Source organism: Eptesicus fuscus, chromosome 1 (genome assembly GCF_027574615.1).
Source record: "Eptesicus fuscus isolate TK198812 chromosome 1, DD_ASM_mEF_20220401, whole genome shotgun sequence".
NCBI lineage: Eukaryota > Metazoa > Chordata > Mammalia > Chiroptera > Vespertilionidae > Eptesicus > Eptesicus fuscus.
Window position 1 is genome coordinate 6890617 of NC_072473.1, and position 13620 is coordinate 6904236.

General features: G+C 39.0%; 1 protein-coding gene across 2 annotated transcripts in view; it reads left to right on the forward strand.

Moving 5' to 3' along the window:
- Positions 1-13620, forward strand: part of MOSPD2 (motile sperm domain containing 2) — a 39178-nt gene continuing 25558 nt past the window's right edge. For both annotated transcript variants that reach the window (XM_008154922.3, XM_028130281.2), the window contains exons 1-3: positions 1-99; positions 271-340; positions 12601-12756. In XM_008154922.3, coding sequence (XP_008153144.2) covers positions 91-99; positions 271-340; positions 12601-12756 — 235 coding nt within the window. In that variant the 5' untranslated portion in view covers positions 1-90. The remainder of the gene's footprint in view (positions 100-270; positions 341-12600; positions 12757-13620) is intronic.

The following is a 13620-nucleotide window of genomic DNA, read 5'->3' on the forward strand; positions in this document are numbered from 1 at the left end:
ACCTCCGGGCCGGCCCGCGGGTGAGGAGAGACTGGGACGGCAGCGGTGGAAGTGAGGACGGAGGCTGCCATCACGTCTGCGCCCGCGACCATGGCCGAGGTGAGAAGCTGAGCGCGCCGCAGCGCTGCCTGCCCCCTCCTGGGACCCGGAATCCTCTGAGCTCGGGGTGCAGGCGGAGGGGGGGCGGAGGGACGCTCCCAGGTGCAGGTAGGCTGAGCCAAGGGGAAGCGGGATGGGGCGCTTGCTTAGCGTCTCTTGTCTCCCTTCCAGTGTCACGCCCAGAATAAAGCCAAGCTCATCTCTGAGACCCGAAGGAGGTTCGAAGCCGAGTATGTGACAGGTGGGTACCGCGTTCTCGGTGTTGAGGCAGGTGTGCAGTGAGCATCCCCAGCTTTGCTGCTGGAGTGTTTGCGGGTGTCTTCTGTGGGAAGTGTTGGGGACCATGTCGACCCTCACGGGGACGGTGCCCTGCAAGTTTCCAAGGTTTTCCTCTCCGTGACATGGCATGCACACTGCTCCAGTTGGGCAGCTGATGCGTCCATTGCTTGCTAAAGGGTTAATGTAAGTTGGAAATCAGTGTATCCAGCATCACAAGTTTATGGAACTTGCAGGACACTTTCCACGGCCACGGCACTGGTGACACTGGCCAGTCCCTGGTTCCTCGGCTGATTACTTCACCAGCAGCAAACGTGAAAATGACCCTGGAAACTGCCATAATCCTATTCACGTGTACTTAGGTGGGGATCCAAATTCCTTGGATAGTTTGTGTAATTCCAGGTCATGCAACTAACCCAGCGTGCTACCAACTGCGGAGGCTCTCCAGTGCTGGAACAAGTTCTCATCTTTTCATCTCACACTGTAACCTAGCAAAGTACCTGAGAGTCCAGAATTGACTTACTGCTTGAACATTCTGTGCCCATATGTTGCAGATACTTGAGTTGTCCAGTTAAAGCCGATGATTGAGTCCTTGTAATTTTAAAAACATGCAGGAAAATTTGTTATAAACATGATCTAATATTCTAATACTAATCCTGCCACTTGATAGTTTACTTGTCTTTTCTGAGCCCACTTAATAGGTAATTGTCCTTTCTGTTTCCATTGCTGTGAAATGGAAATAATTGGGTTAGGAGTATTAAATAAAAAGCATATATCATATATTAGCATAACCAATGGACACAGGCACTGGGGCGGTGGGGGCTTGCCCGGAGTGGGAATGGCTGGCGGGGGGGGGCGTCAACTGGGGAAAAAGAAGACATATGTAAAACTTTAGACAATAAAAAATAATTTTAAAAAAGCATACATCAAACTGTCTAGCATGGGGTTAGCATATAGTAGTGTGTCAATGAATATTTTGCCTCGATATTCATTTTGGTCCACCATCTTGACTTTAGTGCTAAGAAGAGGTTCCCTGCAACTTTAGACTGCCCTAGATTATGTCAGTTGATGACCTAGAACAAAAAAGGAATCTGTTCCCCCCCCCAAAAAAAAAAAACAAAAACCTGGTCAGTAAATATTTTAATCCCTTCCCATCTTAAACTTTGCACCAGAGAGTTGCAAAAGCACCTGATTCACCTTGAGTCCAGAGATCTCATTTCTAATCACATAGCTGGTTCCAGTAAAGAAATAATTCTAAAATTTCTTTCTATAGAAAGGAGTCTTTTATGGCTACATAGTTCATAATATTTTAAGAACTAACATAAAACTTGACCTAGTGTCTCCCCAGTAGTCAGTCATTTACTTGCCCCCAATGTGCTCATAGGAATGTAGCAATAGACAAGATCTCAAAGGTCATCTTGCTCCAACCTTCTATTTGTAAAATGAGGAAAGGAAAGTTAGAGAGATTAAGTGATTTGCTCCAAATCTCTAGTGTTAGTGGCTAGGCCAGGGCAGATGCTCAGATCTTTGAATTTCACTATAGTAATCTTTTGGCCACACCATCCTGTCGAATTAGATCATGTCACTCCCCAGCTTGAAACCCTTCAGTACCTTCCTACTTTGTGTAGAATAAAAATCCCAATTCTTATGGTGGCCTCAGTACAAAGGCCATGCATGCCCTAGTTCTTACCCACCCCTCCATCCACCTCTGTTCCCACTCTTCTTGCTTCGTACAGATTTCTCCACTGCCCGCAGTAGGAAATGTATTATACTTTGCAATCCAGTACATGTGCGCACACAAAACTGAAGCAAAAATTGGTTAAAGAATACTTATTCTGAAAACCTATAACTCTCTGATGCAGTGACCCACAAAATTGCTATCACAACTTACAAACATAGCCCACAGTTTGAAAAACATGACCAGCCACACTGTTTCTTTTATGCTCTTCAAACAAACTGAGTCTGTTTCTATCTGGAAACCTTTCCACTTCTCTATGCCTGGAAGGCTCTTGCCCAGGTAGTGTGCGTGGCTAGGTCTTTTTTTTTTTTTTCTTTTCCATCTTGGTTGAAATGTATCTGAGAGGCCTGTGGTGATTATTAAATAGCCTCCCTGACTTGTTTATTTTGTCTCCTTTGCAGGTCTTACCATAACCTATAATTATCTCATTCATTTGTTTACTTGCTTATTGTTCAGTCCCTCCAGTAGAATGTATATAGGTCTGGGGCAACCTGTGGGCATTGAGGGCAAGGCCATACTAACCTTTGTATACCTAGCACAGTTCTCAATACATATTCATTGAATGAATGGATATGGAGCAATGGTTAAATATATACATAGGGAGGTTACTCCAAGTCAGTATTAAGAGCTGTCCTAACCAGCTTCCCTCCCCCACCAAACTCTGGCAAAGAGCAGCCCTCATAATTTGTCTGATGAAGACAGCGTTATTTCTTAAGTAAAGCCCCGGGTGCTATTAAATATAGGGAGGGTTTGTCCTTAAATATATACACTTAGGTATGTGTGAACTCATGGGTGGGTTATCTGCACAGACTTTGTAAATATTAATTTAATTAATTTAAAGATTTTCATGGAAAAGAAAATAACCTTTGAAGACTTTCTCCCCTTAAAGTTTTCAGGTGTTTAGAACATCCACTTTCCTTTTTCCTGTTTTATTTCACCCTTTCTATTGTCATTTCAGAAGAGGCTTAAGGCAGATTTAAGCAACACAATGTTTTTTCTAAAGGAAAATATTATCTGCAAGTATATCATTTTAAGCACTGGCTGTACTCCAGAAACTCTTTGGAGGTAGATTTTTGGGAATTCAAAGCGCATCTTTGTTTCCATAGAAATGAAGTTACCAATTATGGATAGATTTGTAGCTGGCAAAAGAATGAAACACAAGTCCATTATTTTTTTATTCATTAATAACCCATTTTTTTATCATTGTTTCTATGAGAAATTCCATGCTGAGTTTCAAATGAGTAACATTTCCTGTTCTCTCTTCCTTCTTGTGGCCACAGCAAAAGACTAATCCATTGTGACAATAATTTATTCAGTTCCCCAAATGCTCAGTATGTGTTTAATGCTGCGAAACAGTGTGTCAGTATTAGAGAAAGAGCTGAAGAAGGATAGAGCCCCTTCTCGAACGCCTAGAATCTAGTAGGAGCATTAAAACAGAACAGTTAAAGTTGAGACAAATTGTAGGAAGAGTGCTATAGTCATTTCTGTAGGAGTCAAACAGGGAAAAATCGCATCTGGTTGGAGTGGCTAAGCTCGCAAGGTTAGAAAAAATTTCACAGAAAAAAAGTGTTTCTCATGGACTTTGAAAGATGGTGCACTTGGCCAGGTGGAGAATGCGATCCAGGCAGATAGTGTGAGCTAAGTTGCTGAAGTGAGAAGGTATGAGGGCATGTTCAGGAAGCCAGAGGGAGTCCATTTTGAGGAGCCCTGGGGAGGGTAAGCTAAGAACAATAGTGTACAGAACCTTGGACACCTAAGTGATGCCGTTGTGCTTGGTGAGTTTGGAGAGCTATTGACAGTTTTGTGGGCTTCGTTATTTTAGGTTTGTTTTCTGCCTTTACAAGTATAAGAATTCATTAAAACGAATTTGGATACCAAAAACAACTGAGGAATCCCCCATAAGCTCATCATGCGGAGATAGCTCTAACAGGAGAAGCATTCTTTCCTGTCTATTTTTCTATACATAAAAAAAAAAAAAAGTTAAAAAGCCATTCTGTGTGTAATTTTGTGTTGCATTTCTTACTGACATGATTTTCTTTCCCCAGATATATAAACTTAGCAACATTTTATATTATTATCAATATTGATTTCTATAAATTAAAGATAATTTTCTTATTCTTTAACTTAGTATTCCCTTTTTGGACATTTCTTCTTAATACAATTTTTTTTGTACAGTAGTTCAGATTATTTCCTTAAGACTCGTGTCTAAAAGTAGAATTCTGATTATAATAGTGTATTTTTAAGATACTTCATTTCATGTGTGCTAAACTTGACTCAGTGGAAGTTGCACCAAGATTCATTCCCAACAGCCCGTAAAAAAGTTAGTTTCACCATAGCCTTCCCCATATTTAGTGTCATCATTTCTTAACTTAAGGTTCTGTTTTAGTTTGTATTTGATTAGTAGTGAGATTAAACTTCTTTTCATACGTCTACATCCATTTATAATTTAATTTTTATTACTATGGCTTTATAATTGGTTTGGAGTTTTCTTGTTTATGTCAATTTTTCTTTTTTTTTAATGTATTCAGAATTACCCATTCCTTTGTGGTTGCTCCCATTGCTATTAAGTTAAATAATTTTCTCTCATCCAATAAATTTTTCTAGTCTTTTAATTTTTGTTTTGTCTTGGTTTATTATTTTTTAAATTTCAAAATGTCTCATATAGGCAAAATGTATAAAGCATGAATAAAATAAACACCCATGTACTCACCACTCAGCAATAAAACTTGCTATGTATCCCATCCCTGATCATCCTGCATTTGTCCTTTATCCCTTCCTGTGCACCCTCCAGACAGCTGTTTGTCCTGCATTTGGTCTTCCTCATTCTCTTGCTTTTCATTAGCTTTCCCACCTATAACGTATTTTTCACCAGTACTTTATTAAGTTTACCTCTTTTTGAACTTTAAATAAAAGCTGAATATATTTTTTCATGCTTGCTTCTGTTGCTCAATAGTCATTCATCTTGGCTAATAGAACCATACTGTCACTTACTCCTTTTTATATCTGCATAGTAGTTCATGGGATGAATATACCAGTTGATGGATTTGGGGTTATTTCTAGGTTTTGCTATTATGTACAGTGCTGCTGTGAACATTCTCATGCTTATGTGGTGCTTGGACTTTCTCTAAGGCAGTAGTCCTGAAAGTTGGTCCAGCAATTGTAGTTCCCTGAGATCACTTTAAGGTGTTTGAGAGGCCAATACTATTTTCCTAACACTAAAACATCATTTTTCTTTGTCATTCTCTCACAAGCAGACGGTGGTGTTTTGTAGAGGCTACACGGCATGTGATGATGTCATTGCTCTGACACCTGATAGAATGAGTGCTTGTGTGTTCTCATGTGTAAAAGTTTTCTCAACTTTAATACCTAATATAGTAACTACCAATAAATATAACCCATATAAACAAAAAGACTCTTTGGGGTCCTCAGTTAATTTTAAGAGTGTAAAAGGGGGCCTGAGACCAAAAATCTTGAGAACTGCTGCTCTAGAATTTGTACCCAACAATGAAATGGGTGGGTCATAGAATAGGTACATGTTCAACTTTACTAGGTTATGCCAAACTATTCACCAGATTGTGCCCGTTTTATTTTAATCAGCAGTATTTGAGTGTCCTCGTTTTTCCATAGCCTAAAATTTGCCATTGTTATTTTTTCCCCATCTGATGGGGATGTTGGAATATGTCATTGTGGTTTTAATTTGCATTTTTTGAGTACTAGTCAGATTGAGCATTTCTTCAAATCTCTATGGGCCATTTGGTTTCCGCTTCTGTGAAAATCACTTCTTGCTCTTGGTGCTTTGTTCCTCCATGTAAATTATAGAATTAGCTTATCATGTTTCGGGATTTTATTGGGATTTCGAGTGGAATTGTGTTAAATCAGGAGATCAATTGTGGGAGACTTGACATTATCATGGCTCAAACTTCCAATCCAATAACCTGGTATATCTTCCTATCTGCTAAAGTCTTTCTTGTTGAAAGATTTATCATTTTCTCAATAAAGGAGAACCCATTTTGTTAAATTTATTCCCAGGTTTACATGTTTTTGTAATTGTTTTTGAAAATATTTTTATTTATATTTATTTATTATATATATATATATTTATATATATATATATATATTTCTTTATTGATTTCAGAGAGGAAGGGAGAACGAGAGAGAAATAGAAACATCAATGATGAGAGAGAATCACTGATCGGCTGCCTCCTGCATGCCCCCCATTGGGGATGGAGCCCGCAACCTGGGCATGTGCCCTTGGCCGGAATTGAACCTGGGACTCTTCAGTCCGCAGGCTGACGCTCTATCCACTGAGCCAAGCCGGCTAGGGCATATTTTTACTTTTGTTGTTTAAATGGTGTCCTCTAAGAATTTATTTTTTAAATGATTGTTGCTGGTTTGTAGAAAGTGCATTTGGGTTTTTTACATTAATATTGAACTCAGAAACCTTACTAACTCATCTTAGTCTTGATAGTTTATCTCTAGATTAGTTTAGGATTTCTGCATATACTAGTACAATAATATCATCTTGAAATAATGATAGTTTCCTTCCTAACTTTCTAATTCTTCAAATGTGGTTACTTTACACTGGCTGGAGCCTTTAGTATTGAGTAAAAACAATGATAAAAGCCTACTTGTCTTATTCCTGATCTTAGAAAGATAGCTCCACACATGTCACCATGAAGCATAGTCTCTGTAGAAATCCTTTATCAAAATAAAGATGTTTCCTTCTAGTCCTGGTTTGCTAGTTTGGGTTTTTGTTTGTTGTTTTGTTTTGTTACCATCACGACTGATGGTTGAATTTTACTGAATGCATTTTGGTCATCTACTGAACACATTAATCACATCGGGTATTTTTTTGGTAATAGTATGGTAGATTATATTAGTCAGATTTTTAAAACATATCAGTGGATTCAGTTAACTAATATTTTATTGAGGAGTGTTGAATCTGTTTTCACAAATTGGCCTGTAATTTTCCTTTCTTGTACCTTTTTGTGCATTTTTGACATCATATTATGCAGTGGGGGCATGAAAAGGGGAATGGAGAAAACATTCTCTCTCCAGCAGGAAGCAGGAAAGAGGGAAACAAGCAACTTAGTAACTAGAAAATACAGTGAAACAGCAGAAATAATCCAACTTTTATTGATAGTTACCACAAATATGAACAAATATATACTTGTTATCAGAGCAGATTTTTTAAATCTTAATTGCATGCTGCCTATAATAGACTACTTTAAAAGAAATTAATGTAGAAAAATTGAAATAAAGAGATGGAAAATATATATGTATATATATGAAACAAATATTAACCAGAGTAATCCTATGTAATCTGTACTTTCATTAGACAAAATGTTATTTAGGGTGAAAATACATATAAGAAGGGATACAACTAGAGATAAAAGGAACCAAAAAAGATATAACAATTAGGAACAACATACAAAGTATCTAACAATACAGCCTTAAAATACATAAAGCAAAAGATCCCAGAATTATAAGGGAAACTCAAGAAATCCACAAAAATATTGAATGATTTTAACAAACGTCTTTCAGAAATACTCAGAACAAGCAAGCAAGAAATGCCTAAGATTTTAGATTTTAACACCCAGAACAAAGTTGATGATAAGTATATATGTATGTGTGCGTGTACAGACTCTCCTATCCAGCAAATAGAGAATATATTCTTTTGAATATATATTTTTGATTTGGAGCTTTTAAACTCTCACCACATATTAAGTCATAAAGAAAGTCTCAGAAATGCCAGAGCAGCTTGATCATACAGACCATGTTCGCACACCATTAAGAAACCGTTAGAAGTCACAATAAACAGGTACTTAAAAACAAATCAAATGCTAGGATACTGAAATAATAGACCTCTCAATAACCCATAGGTTAACATCTTCCTAACAAAGTTTGTAATTCTTCTGCTAAATAACCTGTGGGCTATTGAGGATATCACAATGGTAATTACAAAATCCTTAAAACTGAGCAACCACAAATTATCTTATGTGCATTCATAAAAAACAAAGCCCAAATAAAAGTCAGCTAAAGATTCAATTCAAAGAGCTACAAAGTGACCAAAAGGTAATACAGAGAAAGCAGAAGGAAGGAAATAAGAGTAGATAGTCATGGCATAGGAAAAAAGGATAATAGATATAATAAACTGATTTTTTATAAGGACTAGTAAAATAAAATGACTGATTACAAAGAAAGGGAGAAGGCAAAGAATATACTAGGAACAAAAGCAGGTATAAATATACACACATACACATATATACATGTACATATATATGCATAATGTGCAAATAGACCGGACAGCGGAACGACCAGTCTCTGTGATGTGCACTGACCACCAGGGGCAAATGCTCAATGCAGGAGCTGCTTCCAACCCGCCGGCTCCGATCACCCGTTGGGGAATGGGGAACCGGGAGTGCGTGGCAGCGGATGCAGGCAGCGCCAAGCCAAGGCAGGTGCAAGCGAGTGGGGCCCTGGTCACCCCACACACAGGGCGACTGGCAGTGGGGGGTGGGGCCAGCAAGTGGGCAGGAATGGCCAACCTCTCCATCACCCCCCCACCCGCCCGGCTGGCAGGCTCTGATTGCCCGATGGGGAACGGGGATCCGGGAGTGGGTGGCAGCAGACGTGGGTGGCAGGGGCAAGGCCAGCTGCCGGCAGCCAGGGAAGATCAGCCCTGATCCCAGGCCAGGCCTAGGGACCCTACCCATGCACGAATTTCATGTGCTGGGCCTCTAATATATATGTATATATAAAATATCTCCCATATAATGAAAGCCTAATAAGCTTTGTCCGGTTGCCTGTTCAGCCAATCAATGCATAATATGCTAAGGACATGCTAAGGCTGCTCAACCGCTCACTATGATGTGCACTGACCAGCAGGAGGCAGATGCCTTGACCTGTAGGTTAGCTTGTTGCTGGGGTCCAGCCAATCGGGACTGAGTGAGATGGGCCAGACATGCCCTGGAGCCCTCCCATGGTCACTCCCTGGCTGGCCAACTTTCCGTGTCCCTCCCTGGCCTCGATCATGCACCGGTGGGGTCCCTCAGCCTGGCCTGTGCCCTCTCGCAATCTAGGACCCCTAGAGATGTTGGAGAGCCGGTTTCTGCCTGATCCTGCAGGCCAGGCCAAGCAACCCCACTAGTGCACGAATTCGTGCACTGGGCCTCTAGTATATAACAGAGATTTTTAAAATAATAAGAGAATAATACAATGCCCAGCTTTATCACATTAAGTTATTAAACAGATTAAATGTAAAACTTTTTGGAGAAAGAAAGACCACCAAAATTATCTCTGAGAAGTCAAAAACCTAAATAGATCAGTGACTATTAAAGAAATTCAGTTTGTAGTCATAGATCTCTATGATTCTCACCGCCTGCCACCATGAAGTCATCCACATATGCATAAGGTGCAGGCAGTTTTGTTAGCCCCAGGAATGCAGAGATGATTCATAGTCAGGAAATGCAGCAGAGGAATTTATCACATTACCATCATGCTTCTCAATGAAATGTTTGAATAGATACAGTTCAGCAATCAAAGAAGATCAACATTGAAAAGTGTCTTTCATCTCTTGTGCCTCTTCACTCCCTTTTCTCCCCTCTTTAGATAACCATATTTGTTTCTTTTTCATTTTTCTATATTTGTTTAAGCCAATACAAACATAGTATATTCATTAACAAAATTAATGAGGAAAATGTTTATTTCAATACAGAGAAACCAAACTGGTTTTAATTCAACTTAATGAAAAGCAAACAAACAAAACATTTAGCAAACTTGGAAAACTTTAAGTGTATCTTCTAAAAGCCTACAGTAATTGTTTAATTGTGAAACTTCAACATAACTCCCATAAAATCAGAGAAAAGACTTGATCTCCACTATCTATAATAATAAAAGCATAATATGCTAATTAGACCGGACAACTGAACGACCTTCTGGACATCATTCCGGACGTCCTTCCAGAGGAAGCTGCCGCAGCAGGGGCCAAGGCAGAGGTGGTTAGGGGCAATCAGGCAGGCAGGCAAGCAGTTAGGGGCGATGAGGCAGGCAGGCAGAGTAGTTAGGGGTGATGAGGCAGGCAGTTGAGTGGTTAGAGGTGATGAGGCAGGCAGGCAGAGTGGTTAGGCAGGTAGGCAGGCAAGCGGTTAGGAACCAGAGGTCCTAGATTTCAAGGTTTATGTCGGACTGCTGGTTTAGGCCCAATCCCACAGGCCTAAACCGGCAGTTGGACCATCCCCCGAGGGGTCCCAGATGACGAGAGGGTGCAGGCTGGGCTGAGGGACCCCCCTCCATTCACGAATTTTGTGCACTGGGCATCTAGTTATTTTATAATTCTACAGTGTATAAAATGACCTAGTTATCAATATGGCAAGAAAAATAGATGTGAGGTTTGTCAGTCTATCATTATTGTCTCATGATAGCAACACAAAAATCTCTAAATTGTAATAATCTAATGGAAGAAATATATGACATTTTCTTTTATGGAAAAATTATAAACTATTAAAGAACATTGAAAGACCCATACAGATCAGTAGACATATGTGTCATCTAAGATATTATATCTCTTACATATCCACATATGAATCCATCTGGCTCCTCAGCCCGAATCAGAGCTAGTGGTCATTGTAGTCTTCATTATCAGCATTTTCAGTCTTTTTAAGTCAATTTTATTTTAGAAACCCCCTAATGAAGCAGTAAATTTATTAATACTTGGCCCTTGAGTATGTGTTTTCTAATGTTCTCTGTGATAACATTGGGAAGTATGCATCAAACACTTCTACATGCTTGAGTTGGCAGCTAAATTAGTCACTTTTTTATAGACCACCACTTTTATTTGAAAGAACAACTGGCAAGTAAATTGGTTATTCTGACTTGGATATTGGGCAGAAATTTTCTTGAAAATGAATGAAATCAGCCTGTAATTTCAAGGAAAACACTTCATTGGTCCAGTGCAGAGGGCTGTCCAGAAACCAAAATGGATGGTGCTTCTTCAGGGGACAGGTACTCCCAGGGGCTCTCTTGTTACTAAACAGCATAAAGTGTTTTATATCCAACTCACGTTTATAAATTATAATTCAAGAAAAGTTTCGTTTTGAATAGTGATAGATTTTCAAATAACAGAGCTAAAATTATTTTCTAAGGTTTACCTACTGAAGAACCATTCATTGTGTAGATCAATCAGAAAAATAGAGCCCAGATATTGAAAGCCACTTCCAAGGTAACACTCTAAAAATGCATGATTTATGGCCAAATCTTATATTTTATAGAGCTTTAAACTTCCAAGTACTTTCATATATACATTTTCATCTGCTCCTCAAGCAACCCTGTGAGTACATAAAGTAGCTTAAAGATAAGAAAACTGAGACTCAAAGAAGATAATTCTCTGAATGCACTTTTTATTTTCCTGCCCTTTAAGCTATTATCTCTGTGGGGCTGACATAAGTCCCAGAAAATGGAGGATATAGAATCTATGAAACCTGGCAACTAATAGATGCAAAAATAAGATGGAGATGAAGGAGCCAGAGAATCTTCTGAAACTTCTTGTTTGGGCTCCTGGGAGGGTACCATTAACCGAGAAAATAAAAATAGAAAAGGAATAGATTCTGTCAAACAAATGTTACCTGAAGGCCTTTTCATCAGCACTACTATAATCTGCTTTGGGGGATTTTTAGAATCAATAGACAATGCTGTTACGGTCTCTATATGAAAAGATATAGCATGCATGCCAGTAACTCACTCAAGGGGAAAAGTGGTAAGTGCCTTAAAGCCTTAGTTCACAGGTGGGAAGGAATGACTTCTGGGCTCTGGGAAAATTTCATGGAAGAGGAACCATTTGAAAGGAGTCTTGCAGAATGGTAGAATTTGTTCATAGGTGGTTTTGTGGAGACCAGGAAATTTCAGGTACAGAAAAATAAAAGGATATGGAAGGAGGAATATCAGATATACAGGTTGGTAGGACCATAGCATGTTCGTAAACAGATAATGAGAAATTATTGAAAACAATTATTCCCAAGAAATGTTAACTGCTGCCTAATGGTCAGTTTTCCATTTTGTATTTAGTTAATTTTTTTAAAAGACACTTGCCAGCCATGTCTTAAGTACAACTTAGTTTTTTATATATAAAACTTTATGTTTCATTGATTAGGGTAAGGATTTCAAGTTCAGGTAACATAATTGATCTTCCCAGACATTGTTTTATAGTTTTAGAGAGTGTTGTGCAAAATATTTTACTATGGTCTTATTTTTTTTAAATCTTTGGTGGTTTGTTTAAAGTAAACCTGCAGTCTTTAGATAACTTTATTGTCTTCATACTTAGAAATTCATTAATCCTTTAAGTAGCGTTTTCATCTGAACTATATCCCTGTTCTATCTTCAAATAGCTTAGCTTTCTCTTCCGGCTCTTTCTGTTCCTTTGGCATTAGTGTTTGTTATTATTCATTGCAGAATCTATCTGACTTGGATATTTATTTCTGTTTGTCCCCTAGATAAGTCAGATAAATATGATCCACGTGATGTTGAAAGGCTACAACAAGATGATAACTGGGTTGAAAGTTACTTATGTTGGAGACATGACGTTGTAGATGAAACATTGAAGATGATCGATGAGAGTTTTCAGTGGAGGAAAGAAATGGCTGTCAACGGTAAGCTGTTCAATTTAACCTTGGCAGTATACTGTCCCCTGTACAAATGTTACCGGTTTACTTTGACCAGTAAGTAATAGTATATTTGCAAATATCCTTGGCAGTCATCATCAACATCAGAATACAATGTTTTACACAGTCCCACTAACACTTTGAAAGGAGTGTCATAAGACTTAAGTGTAGGGTGGGTCATTCGAAAGGCAATCAGGTCACCAAGGAGCAGAATCACACTGATTCTTCACTCACAGCAGTCTCATAATCTGCGCTCGTTTTCTTTGGTACCATTAAACCAGGGGTCCTCAAAATTTTTAAACAGGGGGCCAGTTCACTGTCCCTCAGACCGTTGGAGGGCCGGACTATAGTTTAAAAAAAAACTATGAACAAATTCCTATGCACACTGCACATATCTTATTTTGAAGTAAAAAAACAAAACGGCAAAAACACCCGCATGTGGCCCCCGGGCCGTAGTTTGAGGACACCTGCTTTAAACAATAGCAAGACAGCATCTTCACTCTCAAGCCCGGACATACGGAGATACTATTTGCCTATTTCTCTCTGTTGTTGACGTCTGTCTTTATCCCCAGAGTTCCTTGTGCTAAGTGGTTCCACATAGAATTAATGAATGGGGGTCCCCAAAAAGCAAGCTTATCCTCAGGGATGCCTTTGGCAGCCTTCTTTTCACTGCTTCATTTGAAGGCTCACTTCAAGATTAAAATTTTCTCCACAAACAGGAGTTTTAAAACTTAGAGGGGGGGTTATAATAGTCTTCAAGTATATAAAGGACTCTTCTTGGGCAAGGTTACCCATTATCTCTCTTCTAAAAATTTACCAAGAAACTGGCATAACTTTTGGTTTTGGTGGGGT